General features: G+C 41.9%; 1 protein-coding gene across 1 annotated transcript in view; it reads right to left on the bottom strand.

Moving 5' to 3' along the window:
* Positions 1-16,100, bottom strand: part of NR3C2 (nuclear receptor subfamily 3, group C, member 2) — a 209,436-nt gene extending 193,336 nt beyond the window's left edge. Inside the window, exon 1 of the mRNA XM_009327495.1 lies at positions 14,326-16,100. Coding sequence (XP_009325770.1) covers positions 14,326-16,100 — 1,775 coding nt within the window. The remainder of the gene's footprint in view (positions 1-14,325) is intronic.
* Positions 16,101-18,888: the final 2,788 nt, after the last annotated feature.

Here is an 18,888-nt window from a genome sequence, read left to right as displayed (position 1 = left end):
CTCCTCATTCTGGGAGCACAGCCAATCCCCAGCACAGCAGCTGACTTTCCCCAGAACTAACTAGAAATATTCTGATAGACTCTATTTATAGACTCAAAAACTTAGGACTGGAAGCAGCCAACCGAATTTTTCCATTCCTTGCTCCCCTCCGCTATCTATCTATCTATCTGTCCTGGGCTAACCTAAATTCCAGCCTTCTATGTTTCTCAGGGGGGAACTATCCTACCCAGAATAGGTATACCATAGGCACACACACCTCTTACACATCCAAAGCACCTGCGGAGACCCTTGCATGCCATTTACTGAACAGGCTAAAAGAACATGAATCCTCCACTTTTATGTCACTGCAGAAATTATTCACGCTGATCTTCTCTCCTGTCGCTACAAATCAAAGTTGAAGAAAAATCAAGGTTTCTGTAAGAGATTCTACCACCTGTAGACCTCTGCTAACTCAAGAGACCAGTTTGGACATGCACGTCATTTCTTTGTTTACTTTGACAAAACCAACAGCAAATAAGAACTTTTTTTAGCAGGCTTAAACAGTGGAAGATACCTACTGGCTTTATTTTTGTTGTATTTTTTGTATGTACATATACATACACGCATATATATAGCTAATACTTGCAGAAGTCAAGTAAGGCTAGCCCCCATTAGTTTAGGCACAGTACAAATACAAAGCAGAAGAAAAACTGTGTCCCAAAGTAAGAACAATGTTTCAGCTGACTTGTCCTTGGACGTATGACTCTCTAAAATTATTTATTTACAATACTATCAGATTCTGTTGAGCATTTCATACTGCAGATAATGTATCGAAAGTATAAATTTTGAAACAGAAAGACTAGTGTGCTCTGGAAGCAATACCTGGCAAATCTGATTTTTACTTAACCTTACAAATGTTGCTAGGAAACCCCACTCAATATTTACTTCAAGCCTTTAAAGAAACAGACTAATTCATACTAAGCTACTGGTGGGAGCATTGAGGACTTGGCGGAGAAGCCCCAACCTAAATTTACTCTTGACATCTCACTTTCCTAATCCACAGACCTGACGTAATATAGAAATATAATTAAGAGTTGGATATGTAGCTACCTTACATTGGCGGGACCTGTAACAGCCCGGGTATTTTGGACATTGCCAGCAGCGCAGACGAAGTAACAGAGACGAACAGAAAGTTCCGCTCTTTTGCTTGGGTTTGTGTATACTTAATTAAAAAAAAAAAGCAAGAGAAAAGTGAGGCTGAAGAACAGATTCTTTGGGTTATGTAGTGTCCTCTGAAATTATTAAGATATTGGGACAAGTACAAGGAAGAAAAAAAAAAAAAAAAAAAAAGCCACAACATTAATACCAAGTCTTCTACAAATGGCAGATGATTTTTACATGTCTGTCCTCTGAACAGGGGATAATTTAACATATTCCATCACCGACTCTCATGCCTAGTACAGAGGTGCTTTAATCTTTCCATGTGAAATGTCAGACAAAGACCAGACTGTCCCAAAAACAGTAAATGGGGAAACATTTGTGTATTTACTGCTGTCTTTCAAACTGATTACATGAAACACATCCATAAAAATCAGTCAAAGCTATTTCTTGTAAACCTAACTGATGAGATGTTGAATATTCTCAATTTTAAGTCATGTCAGACAAAACCACAAGCTTTCCTAGGATCTGGTGCACTATATTAAGCTTACATCCTCTTGTGCCAATACCTGCTATTTTCCTTGCTCCTATAATCCTTCTCTTCTTTTTCATTAAATCATATTTCTCATTCTTCTGCATTCCTGATCTTAAGCTCATTCCTATTTGGTCCTGAATATTTTTTCCGCTCAGCATGAAAATTGCATTCATTTCTATTGACTTACTGATTTAAGTCATGCCAACAACAATATCACCTGAGTTTGGGGTATGCCGCATGATGGAAAAAAGCCAATATATATGCCAATCAGCAGTAACTCTTCCTATGGAGTTAGACCCAGTACAAGCTCAAAGCCTCAGGTACTTTGAGCAGAATTTGGAAAGAACTATAAATGTCCACGCTGCCGGCACTGGTGTAGAGAAGTCCCCAGGAACACCTACTGAGCCCCACCACTGCTATTGCCCGAAAGCACGGCTAGGGGTGCCATCTCCTCCCCCCTTGAAGCATGCCAGCTTTGAACATGAGCTTGGCAGATGGAGGACGCAGCTCCTGTGCTGCACCAGAGTCGGCTTCGTGGACCTTGCTATAACCTTAGTAAGACCTTCTTTTAATAAGCACAGTATCAGGTGTTTGTGCTGAAGCAAGCAGAACCTAAAGAATCTTGAGATCATGAAAAGGGCTAATACAGGTGGAAGGACGTGGAACAATGGTGGAGGACATGGTTTATCTTCTTCATCGCAGTACGGAGGGTATGAAAATAAGAAAAACATGAAGCTCATCTGAAGAAGTTAGTGAATGAACTCAAAACTCATCTGGATCCTGGTATTACAAGTGCTGATTCATTAGAAATTAAGATAGGTTTATAACTCTTTTTTTCCTGTATCTATCTTACAGATAGACTTAATGGCTGTAAGTCATTTACAAGCCACTAATACATCACCCATTCAACTCAGTTAGCCTCATATTAATTTATCAGACATCCGCAATGTATAATTAGCTGCAAATCAATAGGTTTACTTTACAAAAATTTATTGATCCACAAAGTAGTTTTTTTCCTGAAATGACAATTCTAAGTTGTTAAATTAGTTTGCCTAAGTTACAGCTGCTTGTAAATACCTAATGCAGCTGCCTATAATCAAAACAATTCTGTTTTCCTTTACGGATTAGTATAATAATAAGTGAGAGAATATCTGCAAACCGTATCTAGATTTTTCAACTAGTTGAAAAGAAGTGAAATTCACTAATGAATAAACAGGATACAGCCTATTTGTCACTTCTGTTTCATTTCCTACTTCCAGGATTTAATTCAGTTGTTTTTAAGATTTCTAGAGTGCTGTGGAGGAAGACTAAGTAGGTACTCTGCTGATTCTGGACACAACTTACAAACAAACACATCTGCTGAAAACAGTGCCTTCAATTTTTCTGTGGAATAATTTCCTCTGCCTGTAACCCTGAATCTTTTTTCAATTACAGATGCTTGAGTTGACAGGTGAAAATGCAATTAGCACACAGGCAGTATCTACATTACAGGCAGGGTGGTGCAATAGAAGGAGATCTATCGAGAGGAGCGGTTAGTCCTGAGGATCCACTATCCACTTTTATAGGTGTCGCAAGGGTTATGCTTCAGGCCAGCTCCAGCGGGGTCCCATGGAAAGAAGCCACTAGGGGCTGGAGTGCCTTAGGCGGTTCCCGGAGCGCTTTTTTCATTCACTGCTGGCTAAGAAATATCTGTTTTTTCACTCCACAGCTGCCCCGTGATGTGAACTGCAGCACAGAAGATGGGGGCAACTGGACAATTCACTTCAAGAGCACATTTCTGATCCAAATAAAAATGCTAACAAAAACTTACCAAGTTTGTTAGTAGCCTTCTGCACACAGTTAACTCTTGTTTATGTTAAAAAAGAAATGCAAGAAAATTTGCAGACCCACAATGGCTGCAGTTTTGGTCCCGGGGGGGGGGGAAGTATATCAGCAACTCACTCTTTTCACTTGTATTTCTATATAAATTAGCTCCTCTGATTTTTTTTTCCTTTTTAAAATAACACGTCCATCCAAAACACTCGTCCTCCTTGCTTCTTCCACCAAATGGGTTTAATATGAAATGAGTAACAGTCCTTTATCTCATCATCTGCATGTGCAGTTTGAAGTTGTCATTACCGCATATTTAATCAGTCAAAATTTTCAATGCCTAATCTCCTTTTTACTGTGGAATCTTCAAAAACATAAATTCCAAGCAGTCTCAAGAATCAGAAAGGTTAGTTGGGAAACAAGCGCAAATCAAGTCCATTGTTTCATTGCAACATTATCTTATGTCATTAGTTGGCAGCAGCCATAAAGCTCTGGACCACTTCCAATATTTACTTCCATACACTGAGTAGAAGCTGACACGTCTAACCCCCCCCCCCCCGCTTTGTGCATCTTCCAGCTAGTTTACACGGATTCAGATTAAAATAAGGATTTAAAAATCCTAATCGAATCAATTGCAATTATTCTGTTTTGCCACCATGTATCTGAAGGAAGAGTATGGTAAAGCCGTACAGGGTTTATAGAGCTAATCCTGCAGCAATGTGGTTTTACTTGATGCATTTTACAGCAGGGCGGTCTGTGACAAAGGTTCAATGCAGAATTTTGACAAGCCAGTCATGTTCAGTAACTTTTTGTAATCCTTAAGGAATGTTTATTGGCCAATATTTGTTTTTAATTGTTAACTTAAGAAAGCCTTAGTGCTGAAAAAGAAACAAACAAACAAATTTAAAACAAAAACAACAAAAACAAAACACGGTGCACCCTAAACCCAAGTGAACATGTTACCAGCTGGGGGGCAATCCCCAAGAAATGGAGGAAGAGGACCTCCACCACAGCATCCCACCAGGGCATCCCGTTCTCCCCTGTCGGGCTCGGGGTGCCCGGAGAGCTGCAGGAGCCCCCTGCCGCACACAGCTTCAGAGAGCAGGTTTACTGCCCAAATGTATGGACACGGACACGCACGTAAGAGAGGACTGTGCCCAACTCTGGGACAAGACCTTTTACCGGTTATGGAAAGTGACACCTGCAATGGTCCGGAAGCGTGCATCCCTTGACCGATGGGCCAGAACTGATGACGTGTGTTTATTTTCTGCTAAACAATAATAAAAAAAAAAAAGAATGGACCTTGATCCTTAGACACAGCAAACATAATACTATATTGTCTTCTAATGAGACTCTGATTTTTCCAGAAAGTTTTCACGTATCCCAGAATCAACACCTGTGCAAGGTTTTTGTTGTTTTGTTTTGTTTTTTAAATTTATCCAAACGAGTTTGGAAGTTAATGAAGTTAGATCTAGCAAAGTAGATCTGAAGCTACCATTAGAGGAAGAGCTCTCTAACTGCTCTAACATACTGCACTCTCTAGCACAAATTTAATTTAGTTTAAAATAATGAAGCTGACAGCTCAGATAGTCTGCCTGGAAACAGTGCAAATTTCCCACCCACCTTCATTTACAAGGTCCCTGGCACTCCAGTCTTCAAAAACGCTGAAGTGCATGACAGGTTTCTAGAGACAAGCCTTCAGCAATGCTAAAAGTGAGATCTCCGACCTTTTGGAGCAGCTCATATTTGAACTCAAGCCTCCTGCGGGAAAATAAAGGTTGCTGTCTTGACGCCCCGACCTTAAGGCACACTTCCAGAAGCAATCCCTTTCCTGCTCCTAGTCTGAGGGCAGTGACATGAAACTTGGCTAGGAGACCAGGTCCCACCTCCAGCCTTGCTTCAGTCAGACAAGAGGCCGTATTCGAATGGGGAATACAGCAAACCACCTACAAAAGAGCCCCCTCCCCACTCTCTTCCCTGCGGCAGTAGTAACGAAGAGCTAAAGATACAAGCACAATTGATTTTTCAAGGTGAGATGTTGCCAGAGTAAACCGGGGCTCGCCGGTTGTGAAACCAGGTTTCCAAAGGGCACGGAGAGCACAGGTCCCAGTAAGGACACGCCGGGTGACGCATTCACACGGGTACACGGACGTGGCCGCCTTGCGCAAGCTCGCGGGGATGCACAGGTGCAGGCAGCTGCCTGCCACGGCAGGGCAACGCGCCTCTGGCCGTGCAGGCGCTTCAGTCCGTTCTCAATACCAGCAAAACTCAGCAGCTGCCCCTTCTCCGATAGGGCCTGAATCTGCCATCAAGAAGCAACGCACAACTTAAAAATTAATCGAGCAGAAGACTGCTTTGCCTAAAGAGTGGCTCCAAGCTCCTCGGGGGACTCCCAAGCCAAGACCCGGACAGTTTCCATGCACCCTCCATCCCGACCCTTCGAGGCAGACACAGAAGAAGAGCTGGCGAACAAGAGAAATGAAGCACTGTAGCAACGGGTTTCGCGGGACTGCGCTATCATGTTAGCACAACACGGTATTCAGAAAACCATTGCCAAAAATGCTAGCAAGACCCTATAGGTCAGCAGCTGGGACAGCCAAAATCCCAGTCAGGACAAACACAGCTACTTACTTCCCAGTTCTGACCTGTGATTAAAAACTCTCAGACCACTGATAGATTACACTGCCCAAAATAAACCTCTAAAATACATGCTTATTTTGTAGACTTAAGACTGAAATAATACCTGAAATGGTCATACACACACACACAACACATAAATGGAAGTAAGGTAGTCTCCCAAATCCAAAAGAATCAGAAAACATTATTAAAGATGGCACATTTTTTAATCTCTTTTTCAGAAACCTAATTGCTAGGGAATTGGTTTATAAAGCCACCACTTTTAGAAACTTGGGATAGCACCTCTCGGAAGCAGACAAGGAAAGAAGAGCAAAATAGAAGAGATTCATGTGTCCAGTCCAAATTTTAGCCTGAAAGCCCATTCAAAAAGTTATTTCACCTCCAGACGCAAGTAGAAAATATTGTTTAGAAGAGAGAATGGAAATGAGTGAAGTGATATAAAAATTGTCAGAAACATTCTGCAATTAATCTGAAACGTGCTTTTTAACCTCAGGGGTGTAACTCTTTGATCTATTATTAATTATCACTAACCACAATCAGCAGCATATGCATGCATCTTAGGCGAGCATACAAATTCCTATAAGCCATTTTACATACTATCCACAAATACTGGATTCTGTTTCTGCTCAATGTTCCAACCAAAGTTTACTTTTTACTTTTTAAAGAAATACCTTAATATATATTAACCCTAAGTTACCCCACCTCCAAATACGAAATTTAAACTATCAATTTTTTCATGAAGCAAATACGCAGCTTACAGATTGCAGACTTACAGAAATTTAATTTAGCAACCAGCTAACAACACATTCTAATGTAATTGCAGGAGCTTAATTCACAGTTTAAGGTAAAGAAATAAAATTCACCTTCAAGTTATTCTCTTGTGACCTACCAGCAATCTGGGAGCTTCTGCTATAATAGAATTCAGTAAAGAAACAGTGTCTTGCAAAATCCCTGTTCACATACTGAATAGATACAACCAATGTTACTGATCCTTTTAAGAATCCAGAATCATCAACAGCATGGTTTTGGTTTTCGGGGGCTGAGGTGGGGGGTTTTGGGTTTTTTTGTTTTCAATCCTTCAGCATTGATTTCAGTAAAGCAGAGAAAGACAACGACCCAGATCACATCCTTTCAGAAAACACACTGTTAAGCTCTGGTAAACCACGTTAATAAACCTCAGTTGCAAAAAAAAAAAAAAAAAACCCAAACCCCCAAAAAAACCCAAGGGCAAAGCTTCCCATTTAAAGAGACAGCTTGTTTGAAAACTTTGTCCTGAAAGTAAATCAACTCTGAAGGTTTTGTAAAACTCCAGGGCTCCCGAACAGAAGGATGCGTATTACTAAGGATGCGCACGCACCCTGCTTCCAAGTGTGAGAAGGGAGTGCCTCCTCCCAAGCACGTGCACAGCCCGGCACAGAGCCAAGAGCTGCTGCCGCTGCTGTTGCCAGTAGTGGTACCGGAGGAGCAGGCTATGCTGGGAGCTGCTGGCATGGATAAACGGGGCCCTCCTGACCTACGATCCCTTCCCCTGCAGCCTAGATCAAAAAAGTATGCCTTCCTCCAAGGTCAGCCTGTCTCCTCCAGCAGCAAAACCAACGTGGCTCCAGCAGGAGAGGGCTTTCGTGAGGACCCAACAGACGGTGACCTTCCACTGCAGTTTGCATGAGCAGGGCAGCAAGCAGTCAAATCATGCCATGGTCTATTTAGGGTGCATTCAAACGTGCCCAATAATGCTGCAAGGACTTGGGCAATTGCACACAAAAAATATTCCTCATTTTTTCTCCACAGATCTCTGTCACTCAGAGGAGACTGCAGCTGAAGTAAAGTAATTCATATGCTGAGCACCAAGCACTGTGTAGCAACCAGCTGCATGCGAAAACTTAGTTTCTAAGTACTAAACTTAGACATATTTAATACCTGTTTTTCACATATTCTTTTTATTTTCCTCGTCTGACCATTTTTATCACTCTTATACAGCCATATTTTAAGACACATTTGCCAGAAAACAAGTTAGGGTACTGTACTCATCGTAAACTGTGGTATTTTCTGACCTCTGAGCACTTAAATCTGAAATCACAGCACTTCACTGTTCTCCAAGAAGTTTTGGTTGAAATCAGTCCATTATTAATTCCAGCTCCTACAACTCTGTTTGAAGACGCAATACGTACAGTTGAAAAACAGAAACTGCCTTTTAAAAACACGCCCTGAAAATACAAATGCCGAGATTATGGCTCGACAGCGCATTATCTTTCAGCAGAAACATGCACTTAGGATAGTTCATAGGCTCCTTTCCCTTTCCATCCCTTCAGTTGGTTCTCGCACCAATGTCGCACCACGCTGCTCACCAAGTTGCACCGACCTGTTGGTTTTTTGAGCTTCAGAGTGAACTGGATCGGGAACCCCACTTAGCTTTCACATACAACATGCCCAAACAAAAGGCAAAACCAGAGTCAGGCCAGACAAGCCATGGCTCAACAGTGTATTTCGCCACTGCAAACAATATATCGTTCAGCTACAAATGACACCCAACAGCAACCGCCACTCAAGCCTGGGTTCAGCAAAGCACCAATACATATCTAGAAATCTGATTCAGCCGGGCAGAGAGCTTCACAGCAGGTTTAAGTTCCATTAATGCTAAGTGTTGGTTGAATAAGGACAGGTTATTGAATCACAACTTAACAGTTTACTCCCTCTGCAGACAATACGAGTACTGCACGAGTAGTGATACCACTGCAGCAATCCCTATGCATGCTCACCTGCATAACTGCAACACATATCCCATAAAATAGGATGGGAACATTTTTATACAGTACATATTTCAGACATCAGTGTTTTCCAGTCCTCATTAAAACGGACTGATCCATACTATTGGAATATGGATAATGAAAATTTCCTTCTGCTTGCTAAAATCTGTGCACAAAGGTGATCCCACCTCCCCCTTTTTCAGAAAACAGACAAAAGAAGATATCATAGTGAGATCCTGCATCACCAAAAGTGATATAAAAGCTAGGAAACAATTATTAATTATTATCAGAATAAACTATGGCAAACTGATTGCCAACAGCCAAGTATTGCGAAGTTCAGCAGTATCAACTGGCAATAGAAATGTTTTAGTAATACACAATGTTACTTATCCCCACACACAAAGAAACAAACAACCCCTAGGTACTGGCATACGGATTGACAACGGAGCTTTCTTGTTTCCCCAGATTTGGAAGATCCACACATTTATGGAGCACAATTTTCCAGCAATGTCGACTTCTCCTTGCCACAGCACAGGAGTCAATTGATGGGGGAAAATAAGGCATCATTAGCAGTCACATTTTCAAAAGATACTTTATACAGATTTTGAACTCCTCAATAAAAAGAGCAAAACAAAAAAAAAAGGACCCTCAACAAAATAACAACAAAGCAAGCTGTAGAAAGTACGAGGCTGTTAAATGCATGCTGGTACGCTAAGAAGAACCTTTAGACCTCCTGGCCTGACGTATTAATACAGACTCCTAACTTCTTTAGTGAGAAATAAAGACATACATATGAAGAGGTCCCTGTGGTATCAAGATTATACCCAGAGCTGTTAAAAAGTACACAAAATTATACAAGAACCTACAAAAACAAGTATAACTTTTCAAGTTGGGGGGAAAAAAAAGAAAGAGTACAGATTTAAGGCTACACTCTACAACATGAAAGAATCACTGGTGAAAAAAGTTTGCACAGTAAATTTGTGCGAAGCTAAAGGGGAAAATAGTCCTGCCAAGCATGGAGAATATTTTAACAGCTTGGTCTTTTTCCCATAAAGTCCGTCAGCAAACAGAGGTCAAGGCCATTCATAAATTCTAAAAATAATATTTACCAGACCTTTATCTCTTTGGCAGGTATAATTCTGATAAGTGACTATTCTAGATAATATTTAACATAAAAGTTTATTTACAAAAATACTTGCAATAGCCTGAAATCAGATTTTAACCAGAATCACCCATTCAAGTCAGTGAAGGTTACACGTAAATGAAAATCGTATTGTTGGGTTGTTTTTTTGTGTTGGGTTGGGTGGGGTTTTTCGGGGCTGCTACAAGTAGGGTCTATGAAAAAAATGCTGATCCATCCACGTGAATGGCTCAGGAACAGATAGGTATAAGAAGTCCCTAAAATATTGTCAATGTTTGATCAAAGATTCGACCATAAACCCTAAGAAGTCAATGACAGTCTTTCAGCACCTTTTAATAGACATATATTAGACTCTAAAATATCACGAAACACTGTTTTGAAGAGAAATCTCCTTGTCTGAATGACAACAATTGAAACGTAAGTATTGATAAACATATGCAATTTATGTTAAAATAGTAAACTTCTTAAATAATAACACATCAAGCTTTGTGACTGGATTACACCAATGGAACTGTCAGGAAGAAACTACAGTAAGAGTATTAGCCCTTTGTTTCCACTACAACTGCGGAGAAAAGCGAGTATGTATCTGTACATACATGAGTTAACATGGAAATTAGAGAGAAAAGGCACATTTGCAGAAGAAGCTTTAGGTAAGAGCTAATGCAGCAGAAAGGTCGTCCGCCTCAATTTTTACTGTTGTTTCAAGCAACCATGACATTTTCCTAGGCCATTTTGAAAATTGCATAACTGGCATGATCATGAGACTTAGGCTGGCACCCTGATTCAGAGGAGCAATCACCTTAAAGTGAAATCTTATCTGGGTTCTTAGTGTAGGTTTTTATCAATGACATCACACAATCACGTATACCTTCTTTTTCAAGCCCACTTTGCTATTAGTTTAGAAACCATTATTTCTTAGAAATGTCTGTCGGGGGGTGGGGGGGGGAATCTATACACACAGACAGGTATGATTCACTCTCTATTAAAAATTAAACATGTAAAAATCTTTCAAAGACAAAGACATGTTCTGCATGCATATTAGCAGAAGAAGAACATTTAAAAGGGAATAAGGGAACTTGGTTTTGCTTAAGAGGCTCTCGCTCCCCAAACACCACAAGTTGCAATGTTATAAAGAAAGTTACCACCAACTAACTTAAAAAGAACCATAACCGTGGACATCTAATAAAAGTAACTGAAGGAGAAAAAGAGAAGTGTTCTAGTTGACAGTGGGTACTTGGCACAGTCAATAAGATAGTAAGGCATTTTACATGTCTAAACTATGTTTATTAGATGCTATCAGCAGGTATAACTGACTTGGGAAAGTTGATATTCTAATAGGGGAAAAAAAATTTAATTTTTACAGCAAATTCTAAAGATTCATTCTTAATGTGAAAAGTCTCCTTCATCCATGGTCACTGACTCCTTTTCACCATGTAAGCTGCAAGCCAGAAGCAGTCTAAAAAGGGTACGATATCGAGGTTGAGACAATAAGGCTGCCAAAACAAGATGCATTCAATGCTGGTCATCTATTGGCTTTAGAGAACCACGTAGCCTATTTTTTCCCTTCACCTTAGTCTTTGCTTATGGCAAATTATATTGCAGGATAAGTATACCTGAAAAAAGATGAAGACTTAGAATACCAGAGACTTTGTATCGTAGACTTTGAAGGGTTAATCACATGCTGTAGAAGTTTGCAAAATGTATTATGCTTGATATGGTTGACACATCAGGGAAAAAAACCTAGAAGTAACAAGGATCTGGTTTGGATGCAGAATCCAGAGGTGCGATGCTGCTGTTCTGATGACATGAAGGAAGGGAGACTTCGCAATCCCTATTCCATGCTGACATGGGACAGCCGAAACCCACCTTGGGATCTTGGGTCTGACATGGTTTTAAACTATGCATGTTTTATTACAACACTTCGGAGCACGAACAAACTTGCGCGTGATTTCCTCTGTTTTAGCTGGAATGCAGCACAGAAATGACGGGAAAGGTAAAGATCAATTCAAGGTTCATTAGCAAGAGTGAGCTTTTACATGTGCGACATGCTACGTTGAGTCTTTATGACTTGTCTCATCAGCAGACAAATATCTGAGGAGGCACCTACACATTCACATCTGTACCGCTAAAATGACCTCTACAGGAAACTTGTAAGGGCTTTGCACAGGTCCCGAGCTGCACCTGTTAGCATAAAGCCATGGCCAAGCAGATTAAGAGCAACATTTAGTTAAATAATGGGGCAGAGTTAAGAGATTTGAAATGATGACACATGTCCTAATCTGAACTACAGATCAGGATGCCTGAAGTGTCACAACCCTGCAGATCTCCGTCACCTGAAGAGAATTCCACGTGTGCAGTAAATAGCTCTGAGCACTAAAAATTTAAGGATTTCAATCCTGCAAAGTAACAGCCACGCTGACCTGCACATCTTGCTGAGATAGCAGCTTAGAGAACAAAGACAGAGAAGTGTATCAAAGCCTGTGTCATCATCAAGCCTGAAGACACAGATTATCTATTTACTGGTCTAGAGGTAAACAGATGAGAAGACCTGCCATGGACTAATGTCTGATCAGAAGACTCGTTCAAAAGCCTTATGAGAAACTGTCATTTAAAACGCAACTATTGATGACAACCATGCTCCTACCAGCACTTCCCTCTTTATTGTGCCTGTCCCCGCAACGGATGACAGCCTTGACTCAGCACAAGCAGCACTTACTCACACAGGAGCTCTCACGGCTGGCAGGAGCTACTTGCCCAAGTAACAGTGCTCAACCACAAAGGCAGTAAAATACTGGGTCTTTATTTCCAGGCAGCCCATCAGTCTTCTGGTGAACTTTTCTCACTATACAAATAACGCAATTTATGAAAATTTCATCAGGTAAAATAACTAGTAAACAGTAACTTCATCTTCCTTGATCCAAGAAAGCACATTTAAGCCAAGCCTGCATGATAACAAATATCCAGCCGCGTGCAAAGTTCAGCATGAAGGTGGGATACAGCCCTTTCCAGTTGAGAAAGATGTATTAAAAAGTGCATTCTTTAGAGACCATATTTGAAATGATCAAAAAAACCTGAAGTATGGCTTGCAAAATGCTAAGGAGATTGTAAAGATATTGGACAGATCTGAGAATAAAATGGAAATTTTTGAAGTCTTTTTTTCCCTCCCCAAAAGCACCATTATTTTAGATATTATGTTTTTCACTGCAACACTATTTTTTCAGAAATATTTAGCATCGTACAAATACGGGCAACGCTACGCATCCTCTTCACCCCACTCCAAGAATAAGGCAGACACTTCATTCACTGAGGGCAGTTGCATATCTCATGATGAAAAAAAAAGACTTGAGAAAGGTAAATGCAAATTCTGTTACCGGCTATTTCGCTGAGCTTTAGCACAAAAGCTAAAGCTTGGTGAGCCTGTCAGACACACAAAGAGGCTATGTAACTTTTCTAACTCAGTCATGCTGTCAGATGTGCTTAATAACTTGTAATATTGACTATGAAACTAGATAGTTTATGAAAGTAAGCGTCCTTTATGAGATACATGAACACCTGTTCGCTGAAGAAGTACATGCTTCCACGAATCAGCCAAAAAACATAAACTCAAATGACACTTGCATATTTCTCTTCCACCAAAAGTGAGGGGATCAGTTTATCCATTTATCCCTTTCAAATGCGTCAAGTTTTAACAGCCCTCCTCCTTCTGGAGGCATTTTTCTATATATACAAACCAAATGTTCCTACAGTTAAAATACAGAAATAATATGTTGCCACAGGCTTGTAAGGTTCAGTTTTTAAACTTAACCAGTTAAAGTCCGGTGCAAACTTATAACCATGCATCTTTACAAAAACGGATTCCCAACACTATCGTTTTCTTATCCTCATCTCAACATTTCATCTGAGGTACAACATATTCAAGCACCCGCTAAGAAAGAATAACCATTATAGGACACATGAGAGCAATTTTACTAAGCTCTCATTATGGGAAAAACAACATTTATAGTAGTAAGAGCTCATAAACATATTAAAGCTACACTTTCAAATCTAGTAACAATAGAATATAAGATGTTCTTTTTAAATATTTAAGCCACAACTTCATTTTTATTAAAGGCAGAGTAAAATACAGCAAGAAACCAGCTAATCTAATGATAAGAATTGAAATGCAAACAAGGAATTATGCATCAGCTTGAGAAATACCACCCCAGCCCCCATTTTAATTCACACCTTGTTTGTTTAATGCAGGGGAAGAAGAAAAAAAAGAAGGGGGGGGAGGGGGGGGGGGGGGGAAAAAAAAAAAAAAAAGAAGTAATTTGCCTGCTCACCTCGACACGTTTTCTGGAATGTACTCTAGAACTGGATACCCATCAGTTCTTCTGGATGCCAACTCCGAATGCGACTTCCAGGTCTCCACTAGCGTGCTGACGGGAGGGAACGAGCTCAAGTGCTGAAACGCCTGCTCTCGAGCAACCGGCCGCGACAAAGATATCGTGCCTTGGGCACCGATCCTGTAGTGAAACGACTGTCCACCTGAATTTACACCCACAATGGCAGAGGATGGTATACTGTTTTCTTGGTAATAGCTGCCATCGTCAGGCTCCTGCTTAATTCCCACAGGTAGGCCTGGATTTGGAAAACCGCTACCTTCACAACTTCCATCAAATGAAGAAACAGGTGGTCCTAAAATCCCAGAAAGAGAGTAATAGTCTTTGTCATCCATAAAAGAAAAATACGAGCCATCTGTAAATGGGAAAGGATTTACTGTTTGATTCCCTTTAAAAGAGGCACCAGAACAAGGATGCTTGGCCGACTCTTGCTTCACTGGTACTGAAAAGGGGGAATCGGAGTTTATTTTGCTGCTGTCACCAATGCACGCACTGCCGAACGAACCGTCTGGCTCGGGTTTTATGAACTGAACAAGGTTCATCTGACTGTTGTTGGAGATGGCATTCTCCATTTCCTCCACCTTAGGAAACGTGAGTTCTTGAGCACCCTTGTCTTTTGTTTCTGGACTGGGAACGGTATCTTGGCTTCTGCTAGGTCCTGCCGGCGTGCTGGAAGCTGGGAATCCTAGGGAGTTGTTTACGGGGCTACAGATGGACGATCCCACAGTGCTAACCGCTGGACTAGAACGAGTGGACCTGTTGTTGGCATTGGAAGGGCTGGCAATGGAGCTCCTCGAGTTCAGGTTCGCGGGACTGGACACAGAAGATCGCATAGTGATATTATTGGGACTCGAGACGGGAGATTTCACGCTGCAATGACTGGGAGGACTAGAAATTGGTGATTTCATGCTACTTATAGGGCTAGAAAGCGGAGACCCGACGTTGCTAACGTGTGCGGGACTGTGCAACATAGACCCCCGGTTTTCAACGTTTGGTGAGCGTGACAAAGGGGTTCCCTGGCCGATGGGGCTGTGCACGGCAAAGTTCCCAAAGTTAGCAGTAGTTGAGGACACAGAGTTAACTCCAGCAGGACTACACACCGAGGAAGCCATGTTCTGAGGGCTGCAGCCCGAAGGGCTTTTCTCTTGACACATGATAGGGCTTTTGACAATAGCATGCATGGCACCACCGTTCACAGCGCTCCCAGAGTCCGACATCAAAGACCTCAAGGGCCTGCTGGCGCTGTGGAGGGGAGAAGCGCAATGGCCATTCTCCTTGTAGAGCTTCACCAGCTGCTCCACGTTCTGGTAGATCTTTCCCGGGCTCCCCTGGTTCTGCTGATCGTAGGGATAATCGGCGTCTCGTATCGAATCCATATATAAACCCATGGATTCAGCCACCGTTGCCGACAGCTCCTTTGACTCCGTTTCGGTTTTGATGTCAGAGGGCAAAAGACCAGGCTGACTGCTGTCTTGCGGCAGGCAGGGGAGTAGCTCAGGTTTTTCTTTGTTGTTTCCTTGAGCACTGCTGTTGGCAAAAGCGCCGGCAGCACAGCTTACGTTTACAATCTCCATATAGTTACTGTCATCAGTCTGCTCTCCAGCACCTATAGAAGAATACTCCACAGACTGAGAAACTTGACCCCACCGTCTCTCCATATCTAAGCCTTCTGGGTAGCTGTGGTATCCTTTTGTCTCCATAACTAGCAAAGACATATACAAAAAAGTAAAATTAATAAATGACAGGACAGTGTGACTTCCTAAGGAAATTTCCTAATTTCCTAAGGAAACAAGGGTATCCGCTCACTCTGTCTATCCTCCTCTCTGTCTGTCTGCCAGTCCTGTTTCCCTGCCCCATCCATCATCTCTAAACCATCCGCCCAATTTCAATCAAACCGAGGAAAAAGGTCTCACGGATATGGCAGCCCTACGGGTTCTGAGAGAAAACCAGTCGGCAGTTAGAAAAGACCCAAACTATTGCTCCCTGCCCTGCCCCAAAAGGAACGGCTCAGCAACGTCAGCACAACAAAAGCCCACCCTCACTGGCTGAAGCCCCGTGGCCGGTGCCAGCAGCACCGTGGGCTGCCCCTCACCCCGGGGCCTGCGAGGAAAAAAGGGAAGGGGGCAGCAAGGAAGGAGGGGAACCAGACAGGTTCTGAAAGGAGGATATGTTGGTGGTAGGCAGGACATAAACCCCATGGAAACTGCTCATCACGGCTCTGCTCCTCCAAGGATGGCTCTGCTCCTCCAAAGACCTTCCACTGCCATGCTACAGGGACAGCAAAGCAAGGGAGGCTGGTGTGCTAAGAGGGTTTCTCTTCCTCATCCAGTGTAACACAGGATGCTTTAGAAGGAAGCAGCAGTTCTGAGGGGCCGGGCACTGACTTGGCCCTTCACAGCTATACAAACTGCTTGTACAGGCACCTGAGGAGACACGACGGATGGGCTGAACGGGGAGAGAAGTAGTGCAAAAGTTGAATGGGAAACATTTCTGCCACAGAGGAAGGGGACCAGATGAGGCAGGGATGCGTGGCTATTAAATGGATCCGTAATTCTGCAAACCTCCATGGCAGCCAGCAAGAGGAATATATAAAGAAAAGTAAACCTTGCTCTAAAATAGACCCTAAAAAAACCCTCCCATCCTGCATGCCACTCTCTCGAGGCAGGGAGCAAAATGCACGGCCTAGCCTCCATTACTCTGAAAATCACGTATAAGTAACAACAATTTTGATTTTTTTTTTTTTTAAGGAATTGGCTCATAGTATCATTAGAACTGTAGAAACTCAAGTGCCAATAGTTACAGTATCAATATTATGCAAATTTTTTCCTTTAAGAATGTATTAATTTCCAATATTTATTTTTGTGTTTAATCCCTTTACTTAACACTACTTAAAATGCTATTTTAAGCAAAACTATAAAAACAAAACAAAACAAAAAAACTTAAAATGAATGACTCAAATACTTCTTTGCCCTTACTTAGAACTATGGCCCTATGCCTACATTCCCCTCAAGCACAAATTTTATTAGAACATCATCATGTGTGTGAAATCACATTCCTATAGTCTAAAATTTTCAGAGAGAAGTGCCTACTTCCACATAAAGTCACTCCCAGATAATCACCTACCCCGATTTAAGTGCTGAGCAAGCCTAATTCCTGGAGAAATCAATTGCAGCTGTGAGTGACCAGCATTTCTGAAAACCAGGAAACTTAGTTAAGGCTTAAAATTAGGATGTAAGTGAATTTTAACCCTCAGAACCACCAGCAGAACCACCGCGTACCAGGAAATCTCAGTTACAGGCCTAACATTACACTGGTGCACGAGCTTTGTAGCGACCTCTCCCACAGCAGTAAATTTCAAACCTCATACATAATCAATAGGCGAGCACAGTGCAAAACTTCAGCAAATAAAAATCTGGGTCACACAAAGGAAAAAAAAATAAATGAAAATGCCCTGGTCCTGCACTTCCAGAGACAGAGGCACTGTCTGGTAAATATATCCCAGAGGATCAAAAAACAGCAGAGAGATTATTTGTGGCCTGATACAAGTTCAGTTTAAAATGACAGATATAGATTAGTAAGAATGCAGCAGCAAAGAGATTTTTTGGGAGTGCTGGATTCTATCACCTCCGAGCGCCTCGGTGGATACTAGAACCGAATAATCATCTCACGGGTTGCTGATAGCAGAAGGGTTTGGTTTTGTTCTTCTAAAAAGAACTTATTACAACTTGACTAGCGTGTTTATCCACGGTATCCATGCTTCACCTACTGCACAGACATGCCTTTTTACTAACTTTCACTACGTGAATTTGACTGTGGGCTAAAACATCCGCGGACCACAACAGAAGCTATGTTGTGTTACATATCGGAACTGAGACCAGCTACATCTGATATTTTGCAGAAAGAAGCTTATATTATGAGCGCAGCAGTTTCTCCAGACTCCCCCAAGAAGTACTTGGACAGTGCGAGTTACATATTTCACCCCCAAACGTATCAACAAACACAGCCTTCTGCAGTACGAGTCTCTGATCAATCAGGCATGAAACCAGTTTCACAGCAACAGTCAAATAAAAAAATCAAATGGTACCTGGTATCCCTGCAACCAAAAGGTCACCTAGATACTGGAAAATCTGAAGTAAATCCAGTTTCATAAAAACTAAACCGATGGCTCAAGCGACCACCCACTTCTTACTTCTCGGTATTTGTAGACGAAATTTTCTTTAAGTTTCACTGCCTGCGAGCCGCTTCGCTGACATAAAACTGCCCAGGGGACCAGGGAACCAAAAGGTCACCTAGATACTGGAAAATCTGAAGTAAATCCAGTTTCATAAAAACTAAACCGATGGCTCAAGCGACCACCCACTTCTTACTTCTCGGTATTTGTAGACGAAATTTTCTTTAAGTTTCACTGCCTGCGAGCCGCTTCGCTGACATAAAACTGCCCAGGGGACCAGGGCAGTTTCACCGTCATAGACGGGCTGGGGTTTCCCCCCCTTTCTCCAGGGC

The sequence above is a fragment of the Pygoscelis adeliae genome, unplaced genomic scaffold (genome assembly GCF_000699105.1).
Source record: "Pygoscelis adeliae isolate BGI_AS28 unplaced genomic scaffold, ASM69910v1 Scaffold157, whole genome shotgun sequence".
Lineage (NCBI taxonomy): Eukaryota > Metazoa > Chordata > Aves > Sphenisciformes > Spheniscidae > Pygoscelis > Pygoscelis adeliae.
The sequence above is the reverse complement of the archived record's forward strand: the minus strand, read 5'-3'. Positions and strand labels throughout refer to the sequence as shown.